Genomic DNA, 25,004 nt, shown 5'->3' on the forward strand with positions numbered 1-25,004 from the left:
TTGCTTGTAACCAATATTTTAAAATTAAAAAAAAATTTTTCAAACAAATAATAAAATTTAAGCACTGTGTGGAAAGTAATTTTAAAGAATTATTAACTTTATTTGCAATTATCTTTATATACAGAAGATCGATTCAGTATATAATTAGTAAAGATCTCATCAGTTTGTACCCACACAGAAACACAAAGTGTAAAAATACTGTTTCAGTACTAGTTATAGCATCACTACACATTAGACAACACATTAAGGAAAGAATTGGAAATGAGAAAAAAAAAAAAACCTGGTGTTAAATTGGAAATGGCATAGAAAATTAATTAATTAAAAAAATATTATGTAGGATCTCTGTCTTTAATGTGCTGTACACTGGTATTTAATGCTATAACTAGTACTCCAACAGTATTTTTTTCACTTTGTGTTGCTATGTGGGGGCAAACTGTTGAAATCTTTACCTAATATATACTAAACTGATCTTCTGTATATAAAGAGAATTGAAAATGAATCTTGATGTGAATGGAAGGGGAGAGGGAGCGGGAAAGGGGAGGATTGCGGGTGGGAGGGAAGTTATGGGAGGGGGGAAGCCATTGTAACCCATAAGCTGTACTTTGGAAATTTATATTCATTAAATAAAATAAAATAAAATAAAATGATGAAAAAAAAGAATTATTAACTTTATTAGATGGGATAATGGCATTGAGTATATGTTAAAAAGAGGAGGCCTTGTCTCCTAGAAATATAGAATGAATGATCTACAGAGTAAATAATATGATCTTTAGTTTGGATTAAATCTAGTCTGGATGTGTGTGGAAAACTGGAGATATAAATAAAATAAACTATATTTGTCAATAATTATTAAAGCTGGATGATAAGTACCTGAGTATTCATTGTAGTATTCATTGTAGTATTCTTATTTCTTTTTTTTTTTTTAATTTTCAACTAGTGGTAAGTTTATTGGGACATAATTCCATCGTAAGTCTAAGACATCTGTATATATTTGATGGATATAAAGTTACAGTTATACAACATGAATAAGTACTAAGATTTGCTGTATGATATAAGCCTATAGTTAATAAAATACTATTGTGCACTTAATACTTTGCTAAGAGGGTCGACCATGTGCTAAATGTTCTTATCAAAAAGTATTCTTATTTCTTTGGAGTAAACCTGAACATTCTTTGGGGAATGACAGATAAATTTGACACCCTAGGCATACCGTCCTGGGGATAAGGCCAGATAGGGGGCCATTGAGAGGGGTCACAGATGTGATCTGTGAGTATCATTAGGGAACGGAAGGGTGGATCCAGAAGACAGAATCAGTAGAACTATTGACTGAGGAAGCTAAAGAAGTAGGACTCAGGGGCTGGCATTGTGGTATTGCAGGTAAAATCGCCGCATATGATGCTGGCATCTGATATGGGCGGCTGGTTAATGTCCCAACTATTCCACTTCTGATCTAACTCTCTGCTAATGCATCTGGGAAAAGCAGCAGAAGATGGCCCAAGTTTTTGGGTTCCTGCCAACCACATGGAAGACCCGGATGAAGCTCCTGGCTCCTGGCTTCAGCCTGGCCCAGCCCTGGCCATTGCAGCTACTTGGGGAGTGAACCAGTGGATGGAAGATCTCTCTCTTTCTCCCTCTCTCTCTGTAACTCTTTGAAATAAATAAATAAATAAATCTTAAAAAAAAAAATGTAGACTCAAAGTTGACTTGCAGGATTCAGGCATAGAGGAATGGCTGCCTTCTGGGGCCATTGCTCCAGCAAGGGAACTCAGAAGCAATTAAAGTCAGGGTGAAGGGAGCGATAAGCTTCATTTCAAACACATTGACTTTGTCATTCCAAAGGGATATTGAGAGCTTAAGAGAGAGGCCCAGGCTGGAGACATGGTTTTGGCAGTTATCAACTGAAGCATCATTTCCATGGAAACACATGGAGTGTAAGCACAGAACACACTTCTCATCAGTAACCACTTCTTAGCAAATTAATAAATTACCCTTGGACTGTTTTAGCATTTACAAAGAGAAGCAATGGCCTGATCAAGGAGAGTGATATAAGAAAAACAAACAGCAATATATGATACCCATTCTGTTCTGTTTCCTCTCAATTTCCATTTTAAACATGTAATAGATCTTCAAGGTTTAATTGCAAGATTCTTTCCCCTAATTAAGGCGTTCTCAAGAGCACCCTGAGGCATTAAGTGAAAACTTCTCATATGGAACATCAAATTGACTCTTTTTTTTTTTTACCTTGACTTTCTTCTATTTTTTTTCTCTGTTGCCTGCAATAGATATTATTAAGATTGAAGGAACACACCCAGTGAGTCTGGATCTAGGGCCATAGTTCAATTTTCTGTCTTTATGACAGACACAAGAGGGTTAAATCCTTGGGTTGACTGCATAGTTAGAAAGGGCCCTGGAGCTGCCCGATGTGAAGCCTGCCTCCCACCAACACACACTTTTTAAAAAAGATTTATTTATTTATTAGAAATTCAGAGTTACAGAGAGAGTTCTTCCATCCACTTGTTCACTCCCCAGATGAGCAGTATGGCCAGGGTTGTGCCAGGTCAAAGCTTGGAGCCAGAAGCTTCATCCAGATTTCCCATGTGGGTGCAGAGGCCAAAGCATTTGGCCATCTTCAGATGGCAGTTTCACCCACTACGCCCCAACAGCAGCCCCTGAAAGAGTTCATTATGTCAGGGACCACTTTATTCCTGGAGCAGCCCTTGTGGTATCTGCTCCTAGGGAAACACTGGGGTTTGTTGGTGGGGGAAACATCAGATCATCTGTTATCCTTTAACAAAATGTGGCTTTAACGTTTTGATGCGGTACACAGAGTGACCCACCAAACCCAGATTAAAGTTTGTTAGCCATGGAGGTCTTGCAGAGTGTTTTGCTTTTTTGTGGGGTGGGGTGTGTGTTTTGTTGGATGTTTGTATCTTCAGCATTTATATTTAAGCACCTATAAGAAGGAAAGCACATCGCTATTTCTTCTGTTCTGGACTTAGCCTCAGAAGCTCTGGTTGAGCGCGCAGTGCGAGTCCTCAGCCTGCAGTTTGAAGGCTCCATCATTTCGCCTCCCCCAGCCAACAACCACAGGGGAATTGCCCCAGGTTGGACCCAGGTGTCAGTTTCTGTAAATCTCCCTGAGTGGTTTCAATGTGGAATCGCAGTGGAGACCCAGTCCCGTCCCATACGCATGAGGAAAAACAACTGGGGCATTTGGATGAGCTGTCGTGAGAAGCAGCTGTCAGAAAGCGAGGTTTTTCCAAGCTTCAGTGGCGCCGGTACAGCGTGTGTGGTGCGTGTGTGGTCTGCAGTGCCTGTCTCTGCCCTGCCACGCAGGTGACCGCCGTGCGGGTGCACGTGAACAGTTCCTCTGAGAACCTCGACTACCCGGTCCTCGTTGTGGTTCGCCAGCAGAAAGAGGTGCTGTCCTGGCAGGTGCCTCTGCTCTTCCAAGGACTGTAAGTGGATCTTCTCTCGGGTAACAGCATTTGGTTTTCTTCAGTGTTCTAGACTTAATCGATCTTTTCCCTGGTGAAAGGAGAAATCAGACATTTGGACTGTTGAGAGATGATGCGTGCAAAGTGCAAGCATAATGCAGACCCTGACAGGTTCAGCTCTGTTCAATCTCCATTCTCTTTGAATTTAAGATTAGCGCTCTACCTAGGTTTGCAGCCCCTGGAAGAACTTTTGACATTTAAAAATTCTACCATGAGATTTTGTGGCTCTTGGTTGGATAATGATTGTCCAATAGCCATCTAATGGGCCAGGACCAGCACTCAACATAAATAAGTGACACCTCCACCGTTCTTCACAATGTCACCCGCGCATGGGTTCTTCCTTCAGTCATATTTATTAAGCACTACTAAGTGGTGGGTGCTGGGAAGACGACTAAATCCCTGTCTTCCTGGAGTTTATATTTTCGCAGGGGAGAGCTACAGAGGGCGCAATAGAACTTCCAGGAAGGCATACAGAAACAGGCATATAGCGAGGTGTTCCATCACTTGTCAAAGGCTGAGGAATTTGAGGGTTGAAAAAGTGACTCCAGTGGCCTTGATTTGAACTCTGAGACTTTCTTTCCTCCTTATTTTGGAAAAAGTTGAAAGAGTGGCAAAAAAGAACCAACTGGCTGTTTTATCAAGACAATCCCCCTTCAAAAGGTGGTATTTTTTTTTCTTCACTGAGTCCGGGGGTTGGCTGAATGTAACATAAATGTTGTGTCAATGCACTGGTTAGTCCAGAGCAGGCCTCGTGTCCCTGTTATTTCACATGAACCAGTGCCAACAAGACTGGTGATAAAATTTCTATTGATAGGTCCAGTCCAAAATTTAGGATGCAAGGACTTGAAAGCAAATTTGGAGAGAAGCGAGATGACAGACTTCTTTTCCTGCCACCCACTGAGTCTTCCTTGTTCCTGGTGTTTCTTTCTACTGGCCGTAGATACCAGAGAAGCTACAACTACCAGGAAGTGAGCCGCACGTTATGTCCCTCAGAAGCAACCAACGAGACAGGACCTTTGACACAACTGATATTTGTAGACGTGGCATCCATGGCACCACTCGGTGCTCACTACAAACTGCTGGTCACCAAGATCAAGCACTTCCAGCTGCGGTAAGCAGGACTCGCTGTGGCCTTCCCGTCCCCCTGTCTGCTCTTTCTGTGGCTCAGGACGCTCGGTTCAGCTTCCTTCCTTACAGGTGAGCACTCTAGAAGGAAGCCATCCACCTAGCATCCTGTGTTAGCATACTTGGACAGCAGAGCCTCCATCTTTGCAAGAGAGAGATAGCAAGGGCATGGAGCAGAGGGTTAGCAGCAGTGAGTCTCATAGGTCTATCTGCTTAAGGGACCCTCCTCCGTCTTTGGTGCTGGCAAGAATTACCTGTGACTGGGTTCCTTTGTATTAGAAACCAGTGCCACACTCCTAAAGGGAGTCTTGTTTTTATTTTAAGGAAGGCTTTGAGCTATTCTTCCTATCCTTATTGCTACTGCAGGTTGAGAAAGTAGGTAGGGATGTGACCTCTTTGGGGTGCCTTGTATTATTTTTGTCCCTGATTTTTAAAAAAATAACACAAACCCACAACCCTACTAGAAAAAAATAAACATGAGAGTTGGTTACATCACCAAAGAGGCTACTCAAATGGTAAAAAACAAATAAACAAAAACCCAGCCTCATTAGATATCAAAAATATAAATTAAGAAGTAGGTGCTTGGCCCAGCATTTAAGATGCTACTTGGGATGCTTGCATCTCCATCAGATTGCCTGGGTTCAAGCCCCAGATCTGCTCCTGATTGCTGATAATGTGTACCCTAGGAGGCAGCAGCTAATGGCTCAAGTAGTTGTGCCCCTGCCATTCATGTGGGAGATCTGAATTTAGTTCCCAACTTTTGTAGGCATTGGGGGAGTAAAACCAGTGGATAGAGGCGTTCTCTCTCTCTCTCTCTCTCTCTCTCTATCTCTATCTCTATCTCTTTGTGTGTGTGTATGTGCCTGTGTGTGCTGTGTGTCTATCTGCCTTCCAAACAAATAAAATTAAGGAATAATAAATGCAAGTTAAAACCACAATGAGATTCCATTACAAATGTCAACTTTCTATAATTTAAAAGGCTTGATAATGCAGTTCCATTTTTGTTATATGCCCAACTCCTAGCTATATAATTGTGGAAAATACTACACAACAATATAAAGGAACAGGCTATGCATATGCCAGACAGCATGGATAAATCTCACAAGGTTAAGCAAAAGAAGCCAGACAAAAAGGATTCACGCTGTTTGATTCCATTTATATAAACTTTGAAAACCAAGTAGAACTATTCTGTAGTGTTAGAAGTCAGGATTATAGTACCTTTGGTTAGAAATTTAGTATATGGTTATATTTATCTAGTGATCATTCATCCGAATATATGCTTATAATGGGTATTCTTTTCTTCATAGTTATAGTACAATAAAAAGTTAACTTTAAAATCAGAATATTTAAAATAGTATATGCTACTTATCAGAATGTTCTGTTCTGTTCTAAATCTCTCTTGAAATTCTCTAAAGCAGTTTTTAAAGAGGTCTGAATCTACTGGAGTTGTTAATATGAACCAGTATTTACGCTGGTCTTCCCTACACTCATTGACATAGGGCAATGCTCATAGAGACAGATGGGCACATGGCTAAATGAATGCTCAGAAGGATAGAGAAGTAGTGATACCATTTTATCCCTTCATTAATTCTGGTATTGAAAGGGATGATGTGATCATTTCAAGAGTGAGGATATTCCCTCCCACTTCCCTCACACCCCCACCCAGCAAAAAAAAAAAAAGCAAGCAGAAAAAGATTCTCTGGTGGGTAAAATGGACCAAATCAAATCAGTCTTCAGGGGTAGAGAGGAGTAGACACTAGTACAGTTTTTTGTTTTGTTTTGTTTTGTTTTAGACAGGCAGAGTTAGACAGTGAGAGAGAGAGAGAGAGAGAGACAGAGAGAAAGGTCTTCCTTTTTCCATTGGTTCACCCCCCAAGTGGCTGCTACGGCCAGCGCGTTGCGGCGGGCACACTACGCTGATCCAAAGCCAGGAGAGAGGTGCTTCCTCCTGGTCTCCCATGCGGGTGCAGGGCCCAAGGACCTGGGCCATCCTCCACTGCACTCCCGGGCCACAGAAGAGAGCTGGACTGGAAGAGGAGCAACCGGAACAGAATCCGGCGCCCTGACTGGGACTAGAACTTGGGGTGCCGGCGCCGCAGGTGGAGGATTAGCCTAGTGAGCCTTGGCGCCGGCCCACTAGTACAGTTTTTAAAGTCCCCTGGGTGATTCTAATGTTTAGAGTTGAGAACAACTACCTTTAGGCAATTTCTAAATATGATGCTTACGTCTAATCATTTACAAATCCATGTGTGATATTAAACCATGTGCGGATCATGTTTATACATTTGATGAGGGTAGCAGCCATGACTTGCATAGGGCACAGTGTGAACCTTGGAGAAGACTTGCCTCACAAGATTGGTCTGTATGTCTTTGACCTGGCACTCTCATCTGGTGGCAATGTGCTTGACTTATAAGGTCTGTTAACTGGGAAGTTCATTAGACCTTTGGAGAACTGAAGTCTGTGAAATGGAGGTCATGCAGTCACAAGTCTGAACAAGTGCTAATGAGTAATCTGTATGCTGGTGAAACTGCAAATATATTCCCTCACCCTGTCTTCATGTTCTGCTCTTTTTAATACGACTTTGCCTCAGGGCTGACGCTGTGGCGCAGCGGGTTAACACCCTGGCCTGAAGCGCCAGCGTCCCATATAGGCGCCGGTTCTGGTCCAGGCTGCTCCTCTTCCTATCCAGCTCTCTGCTATGGCCTGGGAAAGCAGTAGAAGATGGCCTAAGCCCTTGAGCCCCTGCACCCATGTGGGAGACCTGGAAGAAGCTCCTGCCTCCTGACTTCAGATTGGCACAGCTCCGGCCGTTGCCGCCGTCTGGGGAGTGAACCAGCAGATGGAAGACCTACCTCTCTCTCTGTCTCTACCTCTCTCTGTAGCTCTTTCAAATAAATAAAATAAATCTTAAAAAAAAATATGACTTTGCCTCAGCAACCAATGAGAGCTTTGCAAAATGCACAGTTACTGGTGCTTTTGTGATAAGCCTGAAAGGAGATGGTAGCTGAGATATAACTGTCCCTAGATCCAGTAGCCTTGCTACAGACTCAGAAATCCAGAGGATTTGGGTGATGGAGAGGAGCTGAGGATTGTGGGAAGAACTGTGGTGTCGGCATTGTGAAAACATCGAAGAATTAACTCAAAATTCCTAACGTTGCAATTTATATCTTACATTTTTAAAAAGATTTATTTATTTGAATGGCAGAGTGACAGTAAGAGAGAAAGAGACCTTCCATCAACTGGTTCACCACCCCAGCTGGCCGCAATGGCCAAGGCTGGGTCAGCGTGAAGCCAGGAGCCAAGAACTCCATCCAGGTCTCCCATGTGGCTGGTAGAGGCCATCCTCTGCTACTTTCCACCTCTGATCCCCAGGTCTGAGTTCCTATCAACTTAACATGCAAGGTCTGCTATTTGTTTACAACCATTCTGTTGGTATTTATGTTCCCCTAAATATATAGCTTAATTCCATAAAGAATTCATTTTTTAAAAATCCATCCGTAAAGCATTACTGCCTGCTATCTACCTATCTCCTGCTGCCCTAAACACACACACACACACACACACACAACTTTGCCACTACCTGTTTTCCTCAACTGCAGGGCCCTGTGTTGGGTGTTGCGAGGGTGTGAAGTCCAGGCAGGGAATGGCAGGCCCCTGAATGAGGGAGTGAGAGGAGTTTAGAAGGGGAGTTGGGAAATTTAGACAAATGTCTGCCTTGAGACATTGTGTGGGGAATAGATTAGAATGGCACAAAACTCAATGCAGAAAAGTTAGAAGGTTGATGCAGTGGTCCAAATCAATAATGAGGAGGAAAGTTGAAGGATTTAGGAGGTGAAATTGACAAAAATTGTCAATTGGGGGAAAAGGAAAATGGGATGGGTCAAGGAAGACACTGAAGCTTAGAAGGGGTGCACCCAGTGGAGAATGAGAATTTTGAGGAGGGAAGAAAGAGACAATCATCTGACTTTTGGCATGTTGAGTATAAAGTATAGATGTCTGGGAAAGAGGTGGTTATATGCCAGCACAATGCTCAGGGGAGAGGCATCCCATCTAGGTGATGGTTTGAGTCCCATTTGCTCCACTTCCAGTCCAGCGCCCTGCTAGTGGCCTGGGAAAGCAGCAGAGCATGGCCCAGGTGCTTGGGCCCTTGCACCTACATGGGAGATCCAGAGGAAGCTCTTGGCTCCTGGCTTCAAATTGGCCCAGCTTCAGCCATTGCTGCCATTTGAGGAGTGAACCAGTAGGTAGAAGATACCGCTTGCTCTCTCTCTCTCTCTCTCTCTCACTGTAACTCTGCCTTTCAAATAAATTTTTAAAATTCTTTTAAAAAGAAAAAGGCAGACTGACAAAGAGAGGAAGAAACAGAAAGATCTTCCATCTACTGGTTCACTCCTCAAATGGCTATAGTGACCAGGAGGGGCTGAGCCAGGCTGAAGCCTGGAATGTAAAACTCTATCTTTGTCTCCTGCGTGGGTAGCAGGGGCCTAAGTATTCAGGCTGTCTTCTGATGCCTTCCTGGGCACGTTAGCAGGGAGCTGGATCAGAAGCATAGCAACCAGGACTTTAATTGGCACTCTGATATGGGCTGTTGGCATAGCAAGTGGTAGTGCCACAACCCTGGTCCCTAGATCTGATTTTTTTCGATGCTATTTATTTGAGAAGCAGAGCAGCAGTGAGAGAGCGAGCTCTTATCCACTGGCTCACTCTCCAAAGTCCCACAACGGCCATGGATCTGAAGCCAGGACTCCAAAATTCAATCTGGGGCTGCCCTCTGGTTGGCAGGGCCCAAATCTGTAATCTGCCTCCTGCTGCCTCTCAGGATCTGCATCAGGAGGAAACTGGGATTGGGAATGGAGCTGGAACTCAATCGGATCCAGGATGCACATGTCCTAAGCACTATCTTCTCCTTTCCGTAAGAGAGAGGATGACAATGGCAATGTGGAAGATGAAGTCAAGGGAAGAAAGATTAGAGGCAAATAAGCAAATGAAAAGTAATTTGAACAGAGAAGGAGAAAAAAGTACTAGAAATCAAATATATTCTGACAGTAACAAGGTTGTAAGGGGAGAAAAGGCAAATATTCCTAATACACAGGTAGATGTTTCACAAATGCAACAAATAAATGTGGCAGAATAAAAAATAGGCCTGTATGAATCCCTGCAGGCTTCAACCCTCTGCTGGCCCTCTAAGTAGATACCTTGAGTGTTTGCAGTGGAGAGAGTTTGAATGAGATAACTCAGCTACCATGCTGGGAGAAGTGGCAGATTATTTGAGGAAATGAATGGGTAATAGATTTTAGACCATTCTGCTGTATGCCATGTTGTGTAATCACCCTTTAGCATTTGGGGGGAGATTTACATTACTTTTGGGGTTCTTTTTTTCTTGTCAGTGCCACACTACCAAGATGGTGCTTCGGGAGGGGCCAGGTGCATGCAGGTTACTTTTACACCAGTAGAACAAGTAGGACCTGGTGCCCAATCAAATGTGGAAGGTGATAGAAAGGAGAAGGCCAAGATGATGCCTACAGTGATGTCAGAAGTCTGGTGACACAAGACATGAGGGGATAGGATCAGGAACGCAACAGTGCTTTCCATCTTGATCATGTGCAATTTGAGGTGCTGTAGGGATGTCCAAGTGTGGAAACCTACCAGGTGATCCTATGCTGTAACTGGAGATCGGGAGACAGCCGTGGGACTGGACATAGAGACTGGGCTGACATTTCTGTGGCACTTACATCTACTGAATATGTATTTCCCATGAAGATAAGTGGCTAAAGAAAATGAAGAAATGAAGAACAAGACTGTGGGTAACATTCTCAGTTAAGGGATGGCCTGAGAAACGAGCTATCAAGAGAGGCTGAAGAGATGCTGCCAGATGTGTGGGAGAAACCCCAGGAAAGCAGGTGTCATGGAGGCCAGGGGGGGAAAGTGTTTTAAGACAGAAAAAGTGATTATGAGTGTCCAATGTGCATGGAGAAATAGAGAGTTGCAGGTGCAATCACTGGATTTAGGCATTCTAAGTTGCCTTGATCTGAATGTTTGTATTCTCAAAATTCGTATATTCAAACCTAACCACAAGAGATGGTGCTAGGATGTGGGAGCTGTAGGAGGTGATTGGGTCTTGAGGATGGAGCCCTCAGGAATGGGATTAGCAGAGACTCCTTGCCCTTCTATGTGTGAAGATGCCACAAGAAAATGCTGCCTGTGAGTGACCAAACCCTCATGAGACACATCTGGGGTCACCCTAAGTCTCAGGCATCCCGGCCTCCAGAACTGTGAGGAATAAATTTCCGTCGTTTTAAGCCACTTAGTTTATGGTATTTTGTTCTAACTGTCCAAAAAGACACACAGGTGAATGTCACCCTAAGTACAGGCAATTTCAGGGCGATGATGGGGAGAAAACTCTGATAGGGAAGATAGAGGAAAGAATGAGCAAGAGGTGAAAGTAAAGATTTATGTATTTATTTGAAAGGTAGAGTGAGAAAGGAATAGAGATGGGGAGAGAGGGAGAGAGAGAGGGAAAGAGAGAGAGAGGCCATGCACTGGGTGACTCCCCAAATGTCCACAGTGGCAATGGTTAAGGCTATACCAGGCTGAAGCCAGGGGCCCAGAACTACAGCCAAGTCTCTCATGTGGGTGGCAGAAACTCAAGTACTTGAGCCATCATTTGCTGCCTCCCAGACACATTAGCAAGAACTGGATCAAAAGCAGAGCAGCAGGGACTAAAACTAGACTTTGATATGGGATGCAGGTATCTCAAGCAGCAACTTAACCTGCTGCACCACACTACCCAACCCGAAAACACTCATTTAAGGAGCTGGTTTGTGAAAGAGAGGAAGGACATAAGATGATATTAAAGGAGGGAGATATGAGGATTTTGTTGGAGAGTTTTGTTTAATTCTATTTATTTTTAAAATGGTTGAAATGAGTATATTTATAAGTGAAGGGGTAGGGTAGAATGGCTGATTCAGTTCATGGGCAGGTCGGATATTTGTAGAAGGAAAAGATTTAGCTCATGAGTACAATTCATATTTATACCGTGAGGATGACACACAGAGGTTATAGATGATGATAGGGTCGGTGGAAGGGTTGGGCGGATGAAGGCGGCCATGACAGGGCAGTCAGAGGACAGAGAATGGCCTTCAAAGTCCGTAGTGTAGGTAGGTAACAGGGACCTTTTCCTCCAACAAAGCAGGAGGCTTGAGCACCCACTAGGACATGTACCGGGACTTGCTAATAAAAGATGACTAAGATGCTGAACTCTCCTCGTGCTCCCTGGGACTCACCTCAAAACTGATGGAACTTCTGTCCTGACCTCTCTTTCCACTTCTCCCCCACCTTCTCATCCTTGCTTCCTTTTTCTTCTATCATATTGCTTTCCTGTATATATTTCTTTTTTTCTTTTTTCTTTTTTTTGACAGGCAGAGTTAGACAGTGAGAGAGAGATACAAACAGAAAGGTCTTCCTTCCATTAGTTCACTCCCCAGATGGCCACTACGGATGGCGCACTGCGCCCATCCAAAGCCAGGAGCCAGGTGTTTCCTCCTGGTCTCCCATGCGGGTGCAGGGGCCCAAGCACCTGGGCCAACCTCCACTGCCTTCCCGGGCCACAGCAGAGAGCTGGACTGGAAGAGGAGCAACTGGGACAGAATCCGGTGCCCCAACCGGGACTAGAACCCCGGGGTGCCAGCACCGCAGGCAGAGGATTAGCCTAGTGAGCTGCGGTGCCAGCCTCCTACATATATTTCTTCACCCTCTTGCTCGCTCCCCACGGGCCGCTCTACCCCATCTTCTCCGTGTCCCGTGTATCTGTATCCCTGTCTCTCCTGACTCCATCTGTTTCTTTTCTCTTCCCTACTTGCACGAAAGGGCCAAAAGAGGGAAACAAAACTGGTGTTTAGTGTCTTATCTTTATTGAATGAAGAATAAACACGTTTCCTGTGTTTAATTTTGAGAACAACACAAAGTGAAATTTGGATACCTCTTTCCCTGAAGGGAAAGGTGCATTTGAGTTTTAATCAGCTTTGTTCCGATGGTTAATGGCCCTTATGATCCTCCTCCGCCTCTGCTGGGGACCATGGGAGGGAAACAGAGCGGTTCATCTGCCACAGGCACAGTGTTTATTTTGCACACACTGTTCACTGGGACAGAGATCTTAAATGTGATCATCTCAGAATAATATGTTTTCAAAGTTCGCAGGTACGTTGCCAGAAAATAAAACATAAAAGAACAAGAAAAAAAAAATGGAAAACGCATCTCAGTGTCCACAATGAAATTCAAATGATGGGAGTGGGAGTGGGTTAAAAGCCACATTTTTGACCCAAGCACACAGGTGGTTTCAGGAAATCTCATGCGCTCTATTGCCAGCCAAGAAAATCACTGCCCTCTTGGTTCCCCTGAGGTGGCCACAAATAGAGCTGAAACTCCCTGTTGCCTGGTGACAGCAGTGACACTCCCCCAGACTGCTGGAAAGGACTTCCCAGGCCACACACAGCACTGCTGGGACTGGCTCTGGCTGTGGACTCCCGGGCAGACTCTCAACTGAGTTTGACACTGACTTTGACTTCTTTCTTTGTTTTTAATTTTATTTATTGTATTTACTTGAAAGGGAGAGAACTGGTTCACTCCCCCAAATGCCCACAACAGCTAGGGCTGAGCCAGGCTGAAGCCAGGAGCCAAGAATTCTACCTAGGTATCCTGCATGGTTGATTGGACTCACGTACTTGAACCATCCATCACCTGCTGCCTCCCAGGGGGCTTATTACGAGGAAACTGAAATCAGAAGTGGAGCAGGGACTGAAACTCATGGACTCTGATATGGGACAAAAGCATCCAAGGTGGCTTCTGCTGATTTTTTAAAAGGTTAACTTATTTATTTGAAAGTCAGAGAGAGGGAGAGAGATCGAGGGAGATGGGGAGAGGGAGAGAGCTTCCATTCACTGGTTCACTCCCTAGCTAGCCATAATGGCCAGTGCTGGACCAGGCCAAAGCCAGGAGCTCTATACTGGTCTCCAATGTGAGTGCAGGAACCCAAGTTCTTGGGTCATTCCCCACTGCTTTTCCCAAACCATCAGCAGGGAGTGTGGAACAGCCAGGACACGAACCAGTGCCCATATGGTATGCCGGCACTTTAATCAGTGATTTTGCCTGCTATGCCACAATGCCAAGCCCCCTAGGTAGCTTCTCTCTCTTTTTTTTTTTAAAGATTTATTTTATTTATTTGAAAGAGTTACAGAAAGAGGCAGAGAGAGAGAGAGATCTTCCATCCACTGGTTCACTCCCCAGATGGCTGCAACAGCCAGAGTTGTGCCGATCCGAAGCCAGGAGCCAGGAGCTTCTTCCAGGTCTCCCATGCAGGTGCAGGGGCTCAAGGACTTGGGTCATCTTCTACTGCTTTCCCAGGCTATAGCAGAGAGCTGGACCAGAAGAGGAGCAGCCAGGACTAGAACCGGCACCCATGTGGGATGCCAGCGCTTCAGGCCAGGGTGTTAACCCACTGTGCCACAGCGCTGGTCCCCCCTAGGTAGCTTCTTAACCATTGTGCCAAACACCTGCCCCAACTATAGCTTTTTTAGGTAACTTAAGGCCAGAAATTTTCCTCTGTGGTCAGCAGAATCATCCCTAGAATTGATGATGAGTTCTATTGAAAATAAATATATAAAAATTTCATACTTTGCTCTGAGCTAAATGCTGAGCTTAGTCTGACCACAGTTTAAATTATGGTTATTACCTTTATAAAAAGTGCTCACATTTGATGACTTCTATATAGCACTTTTAATTAAACACTTCTTTAAATGTCTTGAAATATACTTTCTAAAGGGATTTGTAATTTTCAAAAAATTATTCAGTGTTTGTAAAAGAAAAATTAGCAATGGAAAGAAAGCGTCTTCAGGGACCGGCATTGTGGCATAGCTGATAAAGCCTCTGCCTGCAACGCCAGCATCTAATATGGGCGCCAGTTTGAGTCCTGGCTGCTCCACTTCTGATCCAGCTCCCTGCTAGTGCACCTGGGAGAGCAGCAGCAGGTGGCCCAAGTCCTCCAACCCTATAGCCACATGGGAGACCCAGATGAAGCTCCAGCCTCCTGGTTTCAACCTGGCCCAGACTCAGCTGTTGTGGTCATTTGGGGGAGTGATCCAGTGGATGGATGATCTCCCCTCTCCTCTCGCTCTGAAACTCTGCCTTTCAAATAAATAAATGAATCTTAAAAAAAAAAAAAAAAACAACAACAAGGGAGGGGGATCTTGGACCTGCATTTCCTCTTACTTTTAACCTTTATGCTTGATTGTAAAATCTTAAGAGAGTACGAAGGCAAAAATGTTTACAGAAGTAAACAAAGTGCTTACTTATGTAGGTATGACTTCATAGGTATTGCAAGATATAAAAAGTAACCTGGAGACAGGCTGTTGGCCTGGTAGTTAAGACACCAGTCAGAGTGCCTGCATCCACCAGGAAGGGCCTAAATTCAGTCCCCAGCTCTGGCTCCTGCTTGTAGCTCCCTGGTAATGCGGCTCCTGGGAAGCCGTGGTGACAGCTCAAGTACCCAGGTTCCTACCACCCATGTGGGAGACCTGGATTGAATTCCACAGCCCTGGCCTGTCCCCCTGGCTGTTGCAGGCATTTGGTGAGAGAAGAAGCAGATGGGCACTAGCTCGCTCGCTCTCTCTCTCTCTCTGTCTCCCACACACAATCACACACACACACACCCTGCTCTTCCTCACTTTGATCATTCCTGAGAGTTGAAACCACAGAGTCCCTGGGCAGTTTACTGTGTGAGTCTGATGGCACCAGAACTCCCTCACAGAGGGCCAGTTTAAGGTGACTTTCTTTTAAATAAATGTTCCACTTGCTCTGACTTATGTTTTTGTCTTAACTTCCCCCCCTTTCCTTTCTCCACTTATGCCTCTCAGGACGAATGTTGCCTTTCACTTCACTGCCAGCCCCTCTCAACCTCAGGTAAGTGAGGGGATCCAGGAGTGGGCAAGATCCCACCGTTGGTGTTGGCCAAGAAACCACAGTGAAGACAGGTAGAGCCAGTGTGTGGTGTTTCCCCTGATCTTTCAGAATTTCACATTTGCTTGTTTTCTGGCATGCTGCTCGTGTTAATGGGATTTTGGAACCAACATTTAATCTTATCACCTTAATGGGTATGATGTGGAAGGAATGAGATTTGTTTTCAAATGTTCCTTGGTTTAACCTTCCTGGAGCAAACTGTGTCTGCTATGTACCGAGCGGAGTGTTAGACTGTACGAGGTGCTGGGAACACCAGGGTGAAGAAGAGAGAAGCAGCTGTGCCACATGGGCCTGGGAATTGGGATGGTGCTCTTACCTGACACCAGATATGAAGATAACTAATTGACCTAGAAACACAGTTAAAAACTAGGCAGACATTTGTCTCTACGAAGTTATGAGGGGGAACAAATTAGTTTCTCTTGTCATTAAGGAAGAACAGGAATGTTGACCAAAAGTGTTAGGAGAATTAGATATTTTTGTTGTGCTCTCCATTAAACCATGATCATAAACTGAATGAATACATGAACACTTGAAATCAGGCTCTCTCTCTGGAGACATGTCTAGCTACCTTTTTCCTTCATTGCTTCTGAAAGAGTAAAATCTATACAACAGCAAGTTTAAAACATTAATGTCCTGATATTTATTGTAAATTTTCCAATGGATGTGACATAGCTTTGGTCATAAATGGCTACTGAGCTTTTGCTTTGGATATGTGAAACTGGGATTAGCACATTCTGGGGCCTGTTGTGTCCCTGGTAAGTTGGTCAATGTTTAACAACGGGTTCTCCAGAGAAAGCCCCAATTTACAGTGTTTGCCTACTTCTGCATTGTGAATACCTTTACTGTGACTGATTTCAAGTTGCCAGCATGATGTCTTTGGACATAAAGTTGGGAACAGAAGCAGCTTCTGTGAATGGACTTCAGCACATCTTGTTTTGTTTTGTTTTGTTTTGTTTCTTTGAAAGGCAAAATTACAAAGAGAGGGGGAGATACAGAGAGAAATATTCCATCCGCTGCTTCACTCCCCAAATGACTACAACAGCCAAGACTAGCCTAGACTGAAGCCAGGATCCAAGAGCTTCTTCTGGGTCTCTCTCATGGGTGCAGGGAGCCCAAGCAATTGACTCATCCTCCACTGAGCTGGATCAGAAGTGGAGCATCTGGGACTTGAACTTGTGCCCATATGGGATGTCAGCATTACAGGTGGCAGCTTTACCCACTATGCCACCGCACCGGCCCCCTGCACATCTTTTAAGAGTGGAATTTATTTTTCTATGAAGTCTCCACACTGCACAAGAATGCACTGCCGCCCAGTGGAGGAGAGGGCCACCAGCCTGTAATCTGTCGCCCTTAACATTTGTGACCACTTAGTTTCAAGAAAGACAGCATTTAGAAAGCGTTGGTGACCAGGTGCAATAGGATATACCTAGCAAAATGGAGGAACAACTTACCCCTAACTTCAGGAAGAGTACAGTCTACTAGTCCAGTTCAGTCTACTAGTTCAGTTCACACTGAACATTGTATACACTAACACTATAGTAGAATTGCCTGTAGACTGAAAATCAGTGATAGTTACACATTAAGGCTTGCTTTTATTTTAAAAAGCATGTTAATATTAAAAAGCATGAATAATTTATATATGCCCCAAATAGAATAAAATAGGTTTAGAACAGACTAATATTTATGAAAGCCTTTACTCTGGACTGTTCCCACTTTGGCCCTGTGTTTATATCTTCTTTGGTTGCAAGAAAGGTTTTTCTGTTTCTATAAACTCACCTAGGTGGTTGCACATTCTCAGGCGCTTTTTGTCACTCACTGTCTGCCTCTGTTTCTGTACACAGAAGCAAGCTGTAGAAACTGGGCAGGAATCAGGTCCCACGTGGTGATTTTTAGCCTAAACTCCAGTCATTGCTTCAAGTATTTGTCATGTGCTTATTTCTGGTAAAAGTGGATTGTGAGGACAGCGGCCAAAAAGATTTATTTGGGGTTATGGTAATTTAGGAATAAAGAAGGTGGATAATACTTTCACATATAGATAAGGCTTCAGGAGGTGTCTACTGCTTGTACCAAACCAGTATGGGAATATATATGTTTATCACTGCTCGCAGTAATCACAGTAATTTTCTGGAGTAATAATGTATGGTTTCCTTGAGAATCAAGAATACCTCTTGGGAATTCTAGACTGCTCACCTTAGGGAGAACCCTATATTATATCTATTTAAATCAAGGTCCAAATGAGTTTGGTTCTTGGAGGTGTGACCGTCAGTTACAACACGTGAACTTCCAGACAGCAGTGTTAACAACACTCCTTCATTTTGAGATGAATTTTTTTCCCACTGGAAACCTTTGGATTATGAAAAACATTTTGTTTTTATTGTCTGATTCTCAAAAACAGGTTTAGTAAAGAGAACGTTAACAACGTTAAGGTTTAGCATGTTTTGTCTTTAGAGGCAATATATTTATTCATACCAGGATATGGGGTTTGTCTGGGTTGGTGTCCTCAAAATCTTTTTTTTTAAATATTTATTTATTTATTTGAAAGGCAGAGGTAGAGAGAGAGGGAAAGAAGTCTTCCATTCGATGGTTCACTCCCCAGATGGCCACAATGGCTGGAGCTGGGCCAATCCAAAGCTAGGAGCCAGGAGCTTCTTCCTGGTCTTCCACGTGGGTGCAGGGGCCCAAGGACTTGGGCCATCTTTTACTGCTTTCCTAGACCACAGCAGAGAGCTGGATCAGAAGTGGAGTAGCTGGGACTCGAACCAGTGCCCATATGTTATGCCAGCACTATAGAAGGTGGCTTTACTGGCTACGCCACAGCACTGGCCCCCCTCAAAATCTTAATCACAAACTTGACATAGCTTCTCAGCGAGTTATCAAATTTATAACCGTTAAGCAAAATTCCCCTTCCTTCATTGGTAGCTACGTGTTTAAAACTTAGAGTTAATACATATTCCCAGTAGATTCACAATCCAAGTAAGTAAGTAGCACTTTCTGTGTCTGGTAATATCTGAGAAATACTTTCTAAAACTACCTGGGCCTGGCCAAAATTGCAAATATATTTCAAGGGAGTTAGTTGTAGGCCTTAGGCTTTGAATCTGAATAATTTCTCAGAATATTCCAGCCAGGAAGTAGATACTTTAGCAAAATGTCTAGAGGAAGGGTTGGTCTGGAGCTCATTCTTGCCCAGGTGAGGTGGTTAAATTCTTGAAGAACAGGCGTGTCTGCTTTTCAAGGTAGAGCTTCATGTTTCACAATGAGCACAGACATAAATCTTGTTTTATATAACATCTCATGGGCCCTTGATTCAAAGCGAGTGGGGATACTTTTTAAGTAGGAAATGAAAATGAAGTATAGCAAGGTGTAGTCAAGAAAGAAATGACCACCCCGTGCAATGAAATGGCACACTGTATTTTGCTATTTGCTATTTTGCCTTTATTCCCTGTCGTATTCCTGCCGTCTGGCACAGGGCCCTGGGCAGAGCAGTTAGTTGTTCAGGGCTTGAGATGCATAGTTGACTGATGGGATCTATAGCGAACCTGGTGCCTAACAATAGGTGAAACAATCCTATTCCTGTGAACATTGTTTGAGTTCCAGTTTGTAATTATAAACATTTCTTACTATTAACAACTCATGTTTTTCCTTTTCTTATTCTCAGTATTTTCTATACAAATTTCCCCAAGATGTGGATTCAGTTATTATTACAGTGGTATCCGAAATGGCTTATCCTTGTTCTGTGGTCTCGGTCCAGAATATCATGGTGAGTTCTTTTTTTTTTTTTTTTTTTTTTGACAAGCAGAGTGGACAGTGAGAGAGAGACAGAGAGAAAGGTCTTCCTTTTACCGTTGGTTCACCCCACAATGGCTGCTGCGGCCGGTGCACCGCGCTGATCTGAAGCCAGGAGCCAGGTGCTTCTCCTGGTCTCCCTTGTGGGTGCAGGGCCCAAGGACTTGGGCCATCCTCCACTACCTTCCTGGGCCATAGCAGAGAGCTGGCCTGGAAGAGGTGCAACCAGGACAGAATCCGGCACCCCGACCAGGACTAGAACCCAGGGTGCTGGCGCTGCAGGCAGAGGATTAGCCTATTGAGCCGCCGCGCCGGCTGGTGAGTTCTGATAACTTGTCGGCCTGCTGATGTGGAGCACTGTGTTGTCTCAGAATAAATGAAAAGGGGGTGGGGGCCCTGTCATCTACTTACTGTGTATCTCCCTCAAATCTGCTGAATAATAAAATAGTATCTTGTGCAAACAAGTGGGCAGCCCGTGTTTACAAATACTGATTTGGATAGAGAAAGATCAGTTAATTCCTCAGTAAATTAAATGAAAGAAAGAAAGGAAAAGAGGGAAGGGAGGGAAGGAGGGCAGATCACGATGAAGAACAAAGAAGACCAAGTTATGGAGGTCAAAAGAAACATAAGATAGAAACTATCTTTTGTTCTGTTTTCACAATTTATTGTAACATTATGGGGCTGGCATTGTGGCACAGCTGGTAAAGCCACCATCTGCAGCACTGGCATCCCAGATGGGCACCAGGTCGTGTCCTGGCTGCTCCACTTCTGATCCAGCTCTCCTGCTAATGGCCTGGGAAAAACAGCAGAAGATGGCCTAAGTGTTTGAGTCCCTGCCACTGACACGAAAGACCCAGATGATGCCACTGGCTTCTGGCTTCAGCCTGGCCCAGTCCTGGGCATTACAGCCACCTGGAGGTTGAACCAGTGGATGGGGGATCTTTCTTTCTCTGTAACTCCCACTTGTGAATAAATAATAAATCTTTAAAAATTGTGTCATAGCATTAGATTCCTTCTGTCTCATGTGGTATTAACAAAAAATGGAAAGGAGTTATATACTTTTCATAGCTGTCTTTGATATGAAGTGACTTTGACTTCGGAGGACAAGGCACTAAGTTTAGGGGAAACCTTTTCATGGTTTCTGTCTTGGTAAGGACTCCTCTGCTCTGTGACCCAAATGGAAAGGCCCAGGTAGGATCTGCGTGTGGTGTGATGTTATATACTATTCATGATGCTTTCCTTTTATCTCTCTCATATGCTGCAGTGTCCAGTGTATGATCTTGACCACAATGTGGAATTTAATGGTGTCTATCAGTCCATGACCAAGAAAGCTGCTATCACACTACAGGTGAGAATGCCTCTGTGGTCACTATTGTTAATGACAATTTGCAATAGATGGTCAGTTTACCTACTTGACTGGCTTCCAAAAGGGATGGCCAACCACTGTGTTTCTTTCTGATTAGTTTGAAAAGTGAGATTGCTATGCCTGGGTGATGGTAGATAATGCAGCTCCCCCAGGTACCCTTTGCCCTTAGGGTTTTTTGAGAACCCCAGGCCCTTGGCACATAAATCTGATAGATGACTCAGAGAGGTAAAGGCAGAAGATTACAGTCTACTTGTTGGGGGTGCTGATTTGGTGTGAAATTTATCAGATCTACTTAAATCAATTAAACAGATTCTAATAATTTGTACCAGTAACAGTCACCAAAAGAGGACTTCAAGTCTGGACACAAGGGTCAGGTTCAGTACAGCAATTTATCTGTTTCTGGTGTCTATAATTAAAGTATTATTTCAATGGTAATTTTATAGCACAAATAGATGCATGTCATGTCAGCATGGTTCTATCCCTGCGTTTGGGGAAGTACTTACTTAACATACCTGCAGCCTGACCTCTTCCCCAAGGTTAAGATGATGCTTTTAATTGACTAACAAGCAAAAAAATGAAGAAAAGTTAGTTAATGTAGAGATCAAGCTTCAAAACTTCATTAGTCAGGCTTTCATTTTTGAGGACTTCAAAAATGATTCGATATCCCAAATATCTTCTTTTGTTCTTAGCATTTATTTCTTCCATAGCATCCCAGCGTTATATGGTCCCAAATAAAAAGGGACAGAAAAATAACCACAATAGGGAACTTCAGGTTTTATATCACCTAGGACACTAAATTAATGATGAGTAGAGCATATCAGTATATGTCTACCTTATGGATGAGGAGTTAGGATCATATTATTCTTGGATTTTTAGCAAAGCTCTCTGACAGTTATAGAACTATAATGGAACTTAAAGATCATCTTATGAGAGTTAGGGTTTAGCCTAGCAGTTAAGATACCAGCATCCCACAATGTAGTGCCTGGATTTGATTTCTACCTCCTGATGCTAAGTTCAGGTTTCTGCTGATGCAGACCATGGGAGGCAGCAGTGATGTTGCAAGTAATTAGGTTCCTGCCACTTGTGTGGAAGACCTGAATTGAGTCCTTGGCTCCTGGCTCCCAGCTTTGGCCCTGGCCCTGGCCCTAGCCCTGGTCCAGCCCCAGCCCCAGCCCCAGCCCCAGTCATTGTAGACATCTGGGGAGTGAACCAGTAGATTGGGGCTGCGTGTGTGTGTATGTGTGTGTGTGCACATGTTTGTCTCTGTCTCTCTCTGTGTCATTCTGCCTCTCAATAAATATTTTTATAAACTTTTAAAAATCACCTGTCAACATGCTTCTTCATGGATAAGAGACACAGAGAGAAGCACACTTAAAGAAAATGAAAGCCAGACTGTAATTCAGATCTTATGACTTGGGTCCTTTGCCTCCCTCACTTAAATTATTTATTTAACTGCTGATGTTGTGACTGTGAGGAAAGTTACTATTTATCATTACATTTTAATATAAAATAATCTACCAGTATTAATTATTAAACATGGCTGTTGATGTTTTTATATGGTGCATATTATAGATCTTAGCACTTAAGTGGGCACAAACTAGATAGAAATCATAATAATGTATCTACTTAATTTCTTGGGTATAATAATTATGATAATCTGGAAAAGATCATGGATATTTGCAAGTCCTTTCTATGGAGCTAGGGGCCAGTGGTGAACTTTTCTTAGATCTTCCTTTCTGCCCTCCTCCCCCCACCCCCCACCTCGGCCCCAGGCATTCTCCCTTCTTATTTTCTCTCTTACCTGCCTATCATAATGTTGTTATGTCTTATGCAGAAAAAGGATTTTCCAGGCAAGCAGTTCTTCGTGGTGTTTGTGATAAAGCCTGAAGATTATGCCTGTGGAGGCTCATTCTTCATCCAGGGTAAGCAATAATGAGGAATACTGGGGAGGAAATGAAAGGGAAGTCAAAAGCTCATTTCTAGTTCCCATTAAGTAAGGATCCATCACCAGTGACATGGCAAGGTAGCCTGAGAAATACTCAAGAAAAAATAAAATGAATCAAATCATTAATCAAAATGTATTTCTGAAACTACAAAATGTCATTTGGCACATCTCATCTTTTCAGTCTTGCATTCCTTCAGGCCGTGTAAGGTGAGTTCATTCAGTTGGCCCTTTACTCAACAAATTACTATCATAAAGTGCTAGTCTTACATAAAGGATCAAAGACCCAGCTCCTAAGATCAGCTTGGTAGCCAACAATAATGAAGTCACTTGTGTTTATGAGATGTCATTTCCACAAGGATACACAAGAAAAATTCTCCATTCCAGTTGCCAAAGTTATTCTCAAAAATAGAGAATGAAGTAGACAGCTTATTTCACTGATGAGTGGTTGGGTGAGCTCGTAGGCATAGTGTTGATAGCTATGGATAACCACTCAGTAACTACCTTGGGAATGCAGTGGTCTGTTGATTGAAAACGTCAGCTGCTGATGAGCCTGATGTAACCAATACAGAGGCTGTTTACTGTTGAGTGCACCATGGTTCCCTTGAGATTCAGGTGAAATTTCTGCTATTGTGTTCATCTCTGAAATACAGAGATCTAGAATTTTACCAAAGTCTATTGTTCTTACAATCCTTTGATGACTGTATAGAGGAAAAAATTGTCACTGGCTAGAAGACTGCAAACCAAAGGAAGAGGCAGCACTCTGCGTTTTTCAGCTGTTTTCTCAGATGTCCAGATAGCAGAGAAAGGCTGCTGCAATCTTAGTTGCATCCATAAATGCTACCAAAATGCACCAAACAAAGGCCAAACTGAGAGTCTTAACCAAGAGGGATGTTAGTGATTTGAGGGGTGGGGGTTAGACTTTTTCTCCAGTTCTTGCTAAAGTAAGATTCAGCAGCCAGAGTTAATTCTGGTACTTTAAAAAAAAAAAAAAAAAAAAACAACTGTTCATATGAGAGGCCGAAAATCTGGTATCTAAACCATCGCACTCTGCTATTTTGTTGTTGTTACCAGAAAAGGAGAACCAGACGTGGAATCTGCAACGAACAAAGAACCTTAAAGTGACCATTGTCCCTTCTGTTAAAGGTCAGTGCTGGCTCTAGAAAGAGTCTTATGTTAGGAAATCTGTCCTAGAATGCAGTGTTAATGTCATCCTACTGGAGAGAATCATCACAAGAAAACCTGAGTACATTCACCTTAGAGATAAAAGAAGGAATCAGAACATTAAACCCTCCTCAAAAGAAAGGGAATTCAATTCTGGAGTTGGATACAGCAGTCCCTTCCGGTATCCAGCGACAAATACTCTCCTGGAAAAACAGTCCCTTTGGATTCATGCTGGGTAACCTCTTACGGTTTTGCTGTGGTGAAAGAAAATTTCTTAGAATTTAAGAATGAGTGTGATGGCGGTGGGCCCTTTAAGCTGCCCCATCCCAGAGTCCTCCTTCTCCTGAAGACAACTTGACCAAAGTCGTTTCTCTCCCCTCAGAATCCGTCTATGTGAAAGCCAGTCTCTTCAGTGCCTTCATCTTCTTATCCTTCTACTTGGGATGCCTGCTGGTTGTGTTCGTTCATTACGTGAGGTAGGTTGAAAACATTAAAGAATGTTAACCCCTCTCCCTACCTCTGTGCAATCATCAGCCACAGGCTTCAGGCCCATAGTCACGGGATTCAGTTTGACCTCAGCCATCAACTCTGACTTTGCAGAGCTGCGTAACCTCTCTATGCTACCAGTTCCCCTATCTGCAAGATGAGTGAATCATTTACCTCACAGAACAGTATAATTTGCATATTTACATCAATGTCATGCACATAGGAAGTGCTGGTAGGGTGTTGGTTATTTTCATAGTTAACGAAACCTCAACAAAAAGAATCTGTATACTTTTGGTTCAGAAAATACTCACTGTAATTCCTACAAAATATAGGAAATGATCTGTTCTTCCTAACATGGAAATTTAGAAAGAGCTTTAAATAGTTTGTCAGAAGGTAAATTGAATGCCTAAAATCAATCCTGAGGTCCCATCAATAACAGAAGTAATATGCTTGGATATACATTAGCAGCTGCTTTCCTGCTGTTATTCAGTAAAGTGTCCCTGGAAGATTTAAGAAAAGGTTGGGGTGGGGGTCAGAGATGACTGTGCTGTAATTCAATGAAGGAAAACCCCCTTCTCAAGAGTTTGGAGCCCCTAATATCAAAGCCCCGGTCTTGTTTCCCCTCTCAGC

The 25,004-nt window shown here is 43.4% G+C and overlaps 1 protein-coding gene across 5 annotated transcripts in view; it reads left to right on the top strand.

Annotated features, from left to right (window-relative positions):
* SIDT1 (SID1 transmembrane family member 1) overlaps nt 1-25,004 on the top strand; it is a 101,549-nt gene that overhangs the window by 34,821 nt on the left and 41,724 nt on the right. For 3 of the 5 annotated variants that reach the window (XM_062176764.1, XM_062176773.1, XM_062176757.1), the window contains exons 2-9: nt 3,337-3,458; nt 4,438-4,608; nt 15,531-15,576; nt 19,289-19,390; nt 20,681-20,764; nt 22,617-22,704; nt 23,799-23,870; nt 24,271-24,364. In XM_062176764.1, coding sequence (XP_062032748.1) covers nt 3,337-3,458; nt 4,438-4,608; nt 15,531-15,576; nt 19,289-19,390; nt 20,681-20,764; nt 22,617-22,704; nt 23,799-23,870; nt 24,271-24,364 — 779 coding nt within the window. The remainder of the gene's footprint in view (nt 1-3,336; nt 3,459-4,437; nt 4,609-15,530; nt 15,577-19,288; nt 19,391-20,680; nt 20,765-22,616; nt 22,705-23,798; nt 23,871-24,270; nt 24,365-25,004) is intronic. The other 2 variants (XM_062176780.1, XM_062176790.1) reach the window with 2 other exon arrangements.

Source organism: Lepus europaeus, chromosome 2 (genome assembly GCF_033115175.1).
Source record: "Lepus europaeus isolate LE1 chromosome 2, mLepTim1.pri, whole genome shotgun sequence".
In the NCBI taxonomy this organism is placed as follows: Eukaryota; Metazoa; Chordata; class Mammalia; order Lagomorpha; family Leporidae; genus Lepus; species Lepus europaeus.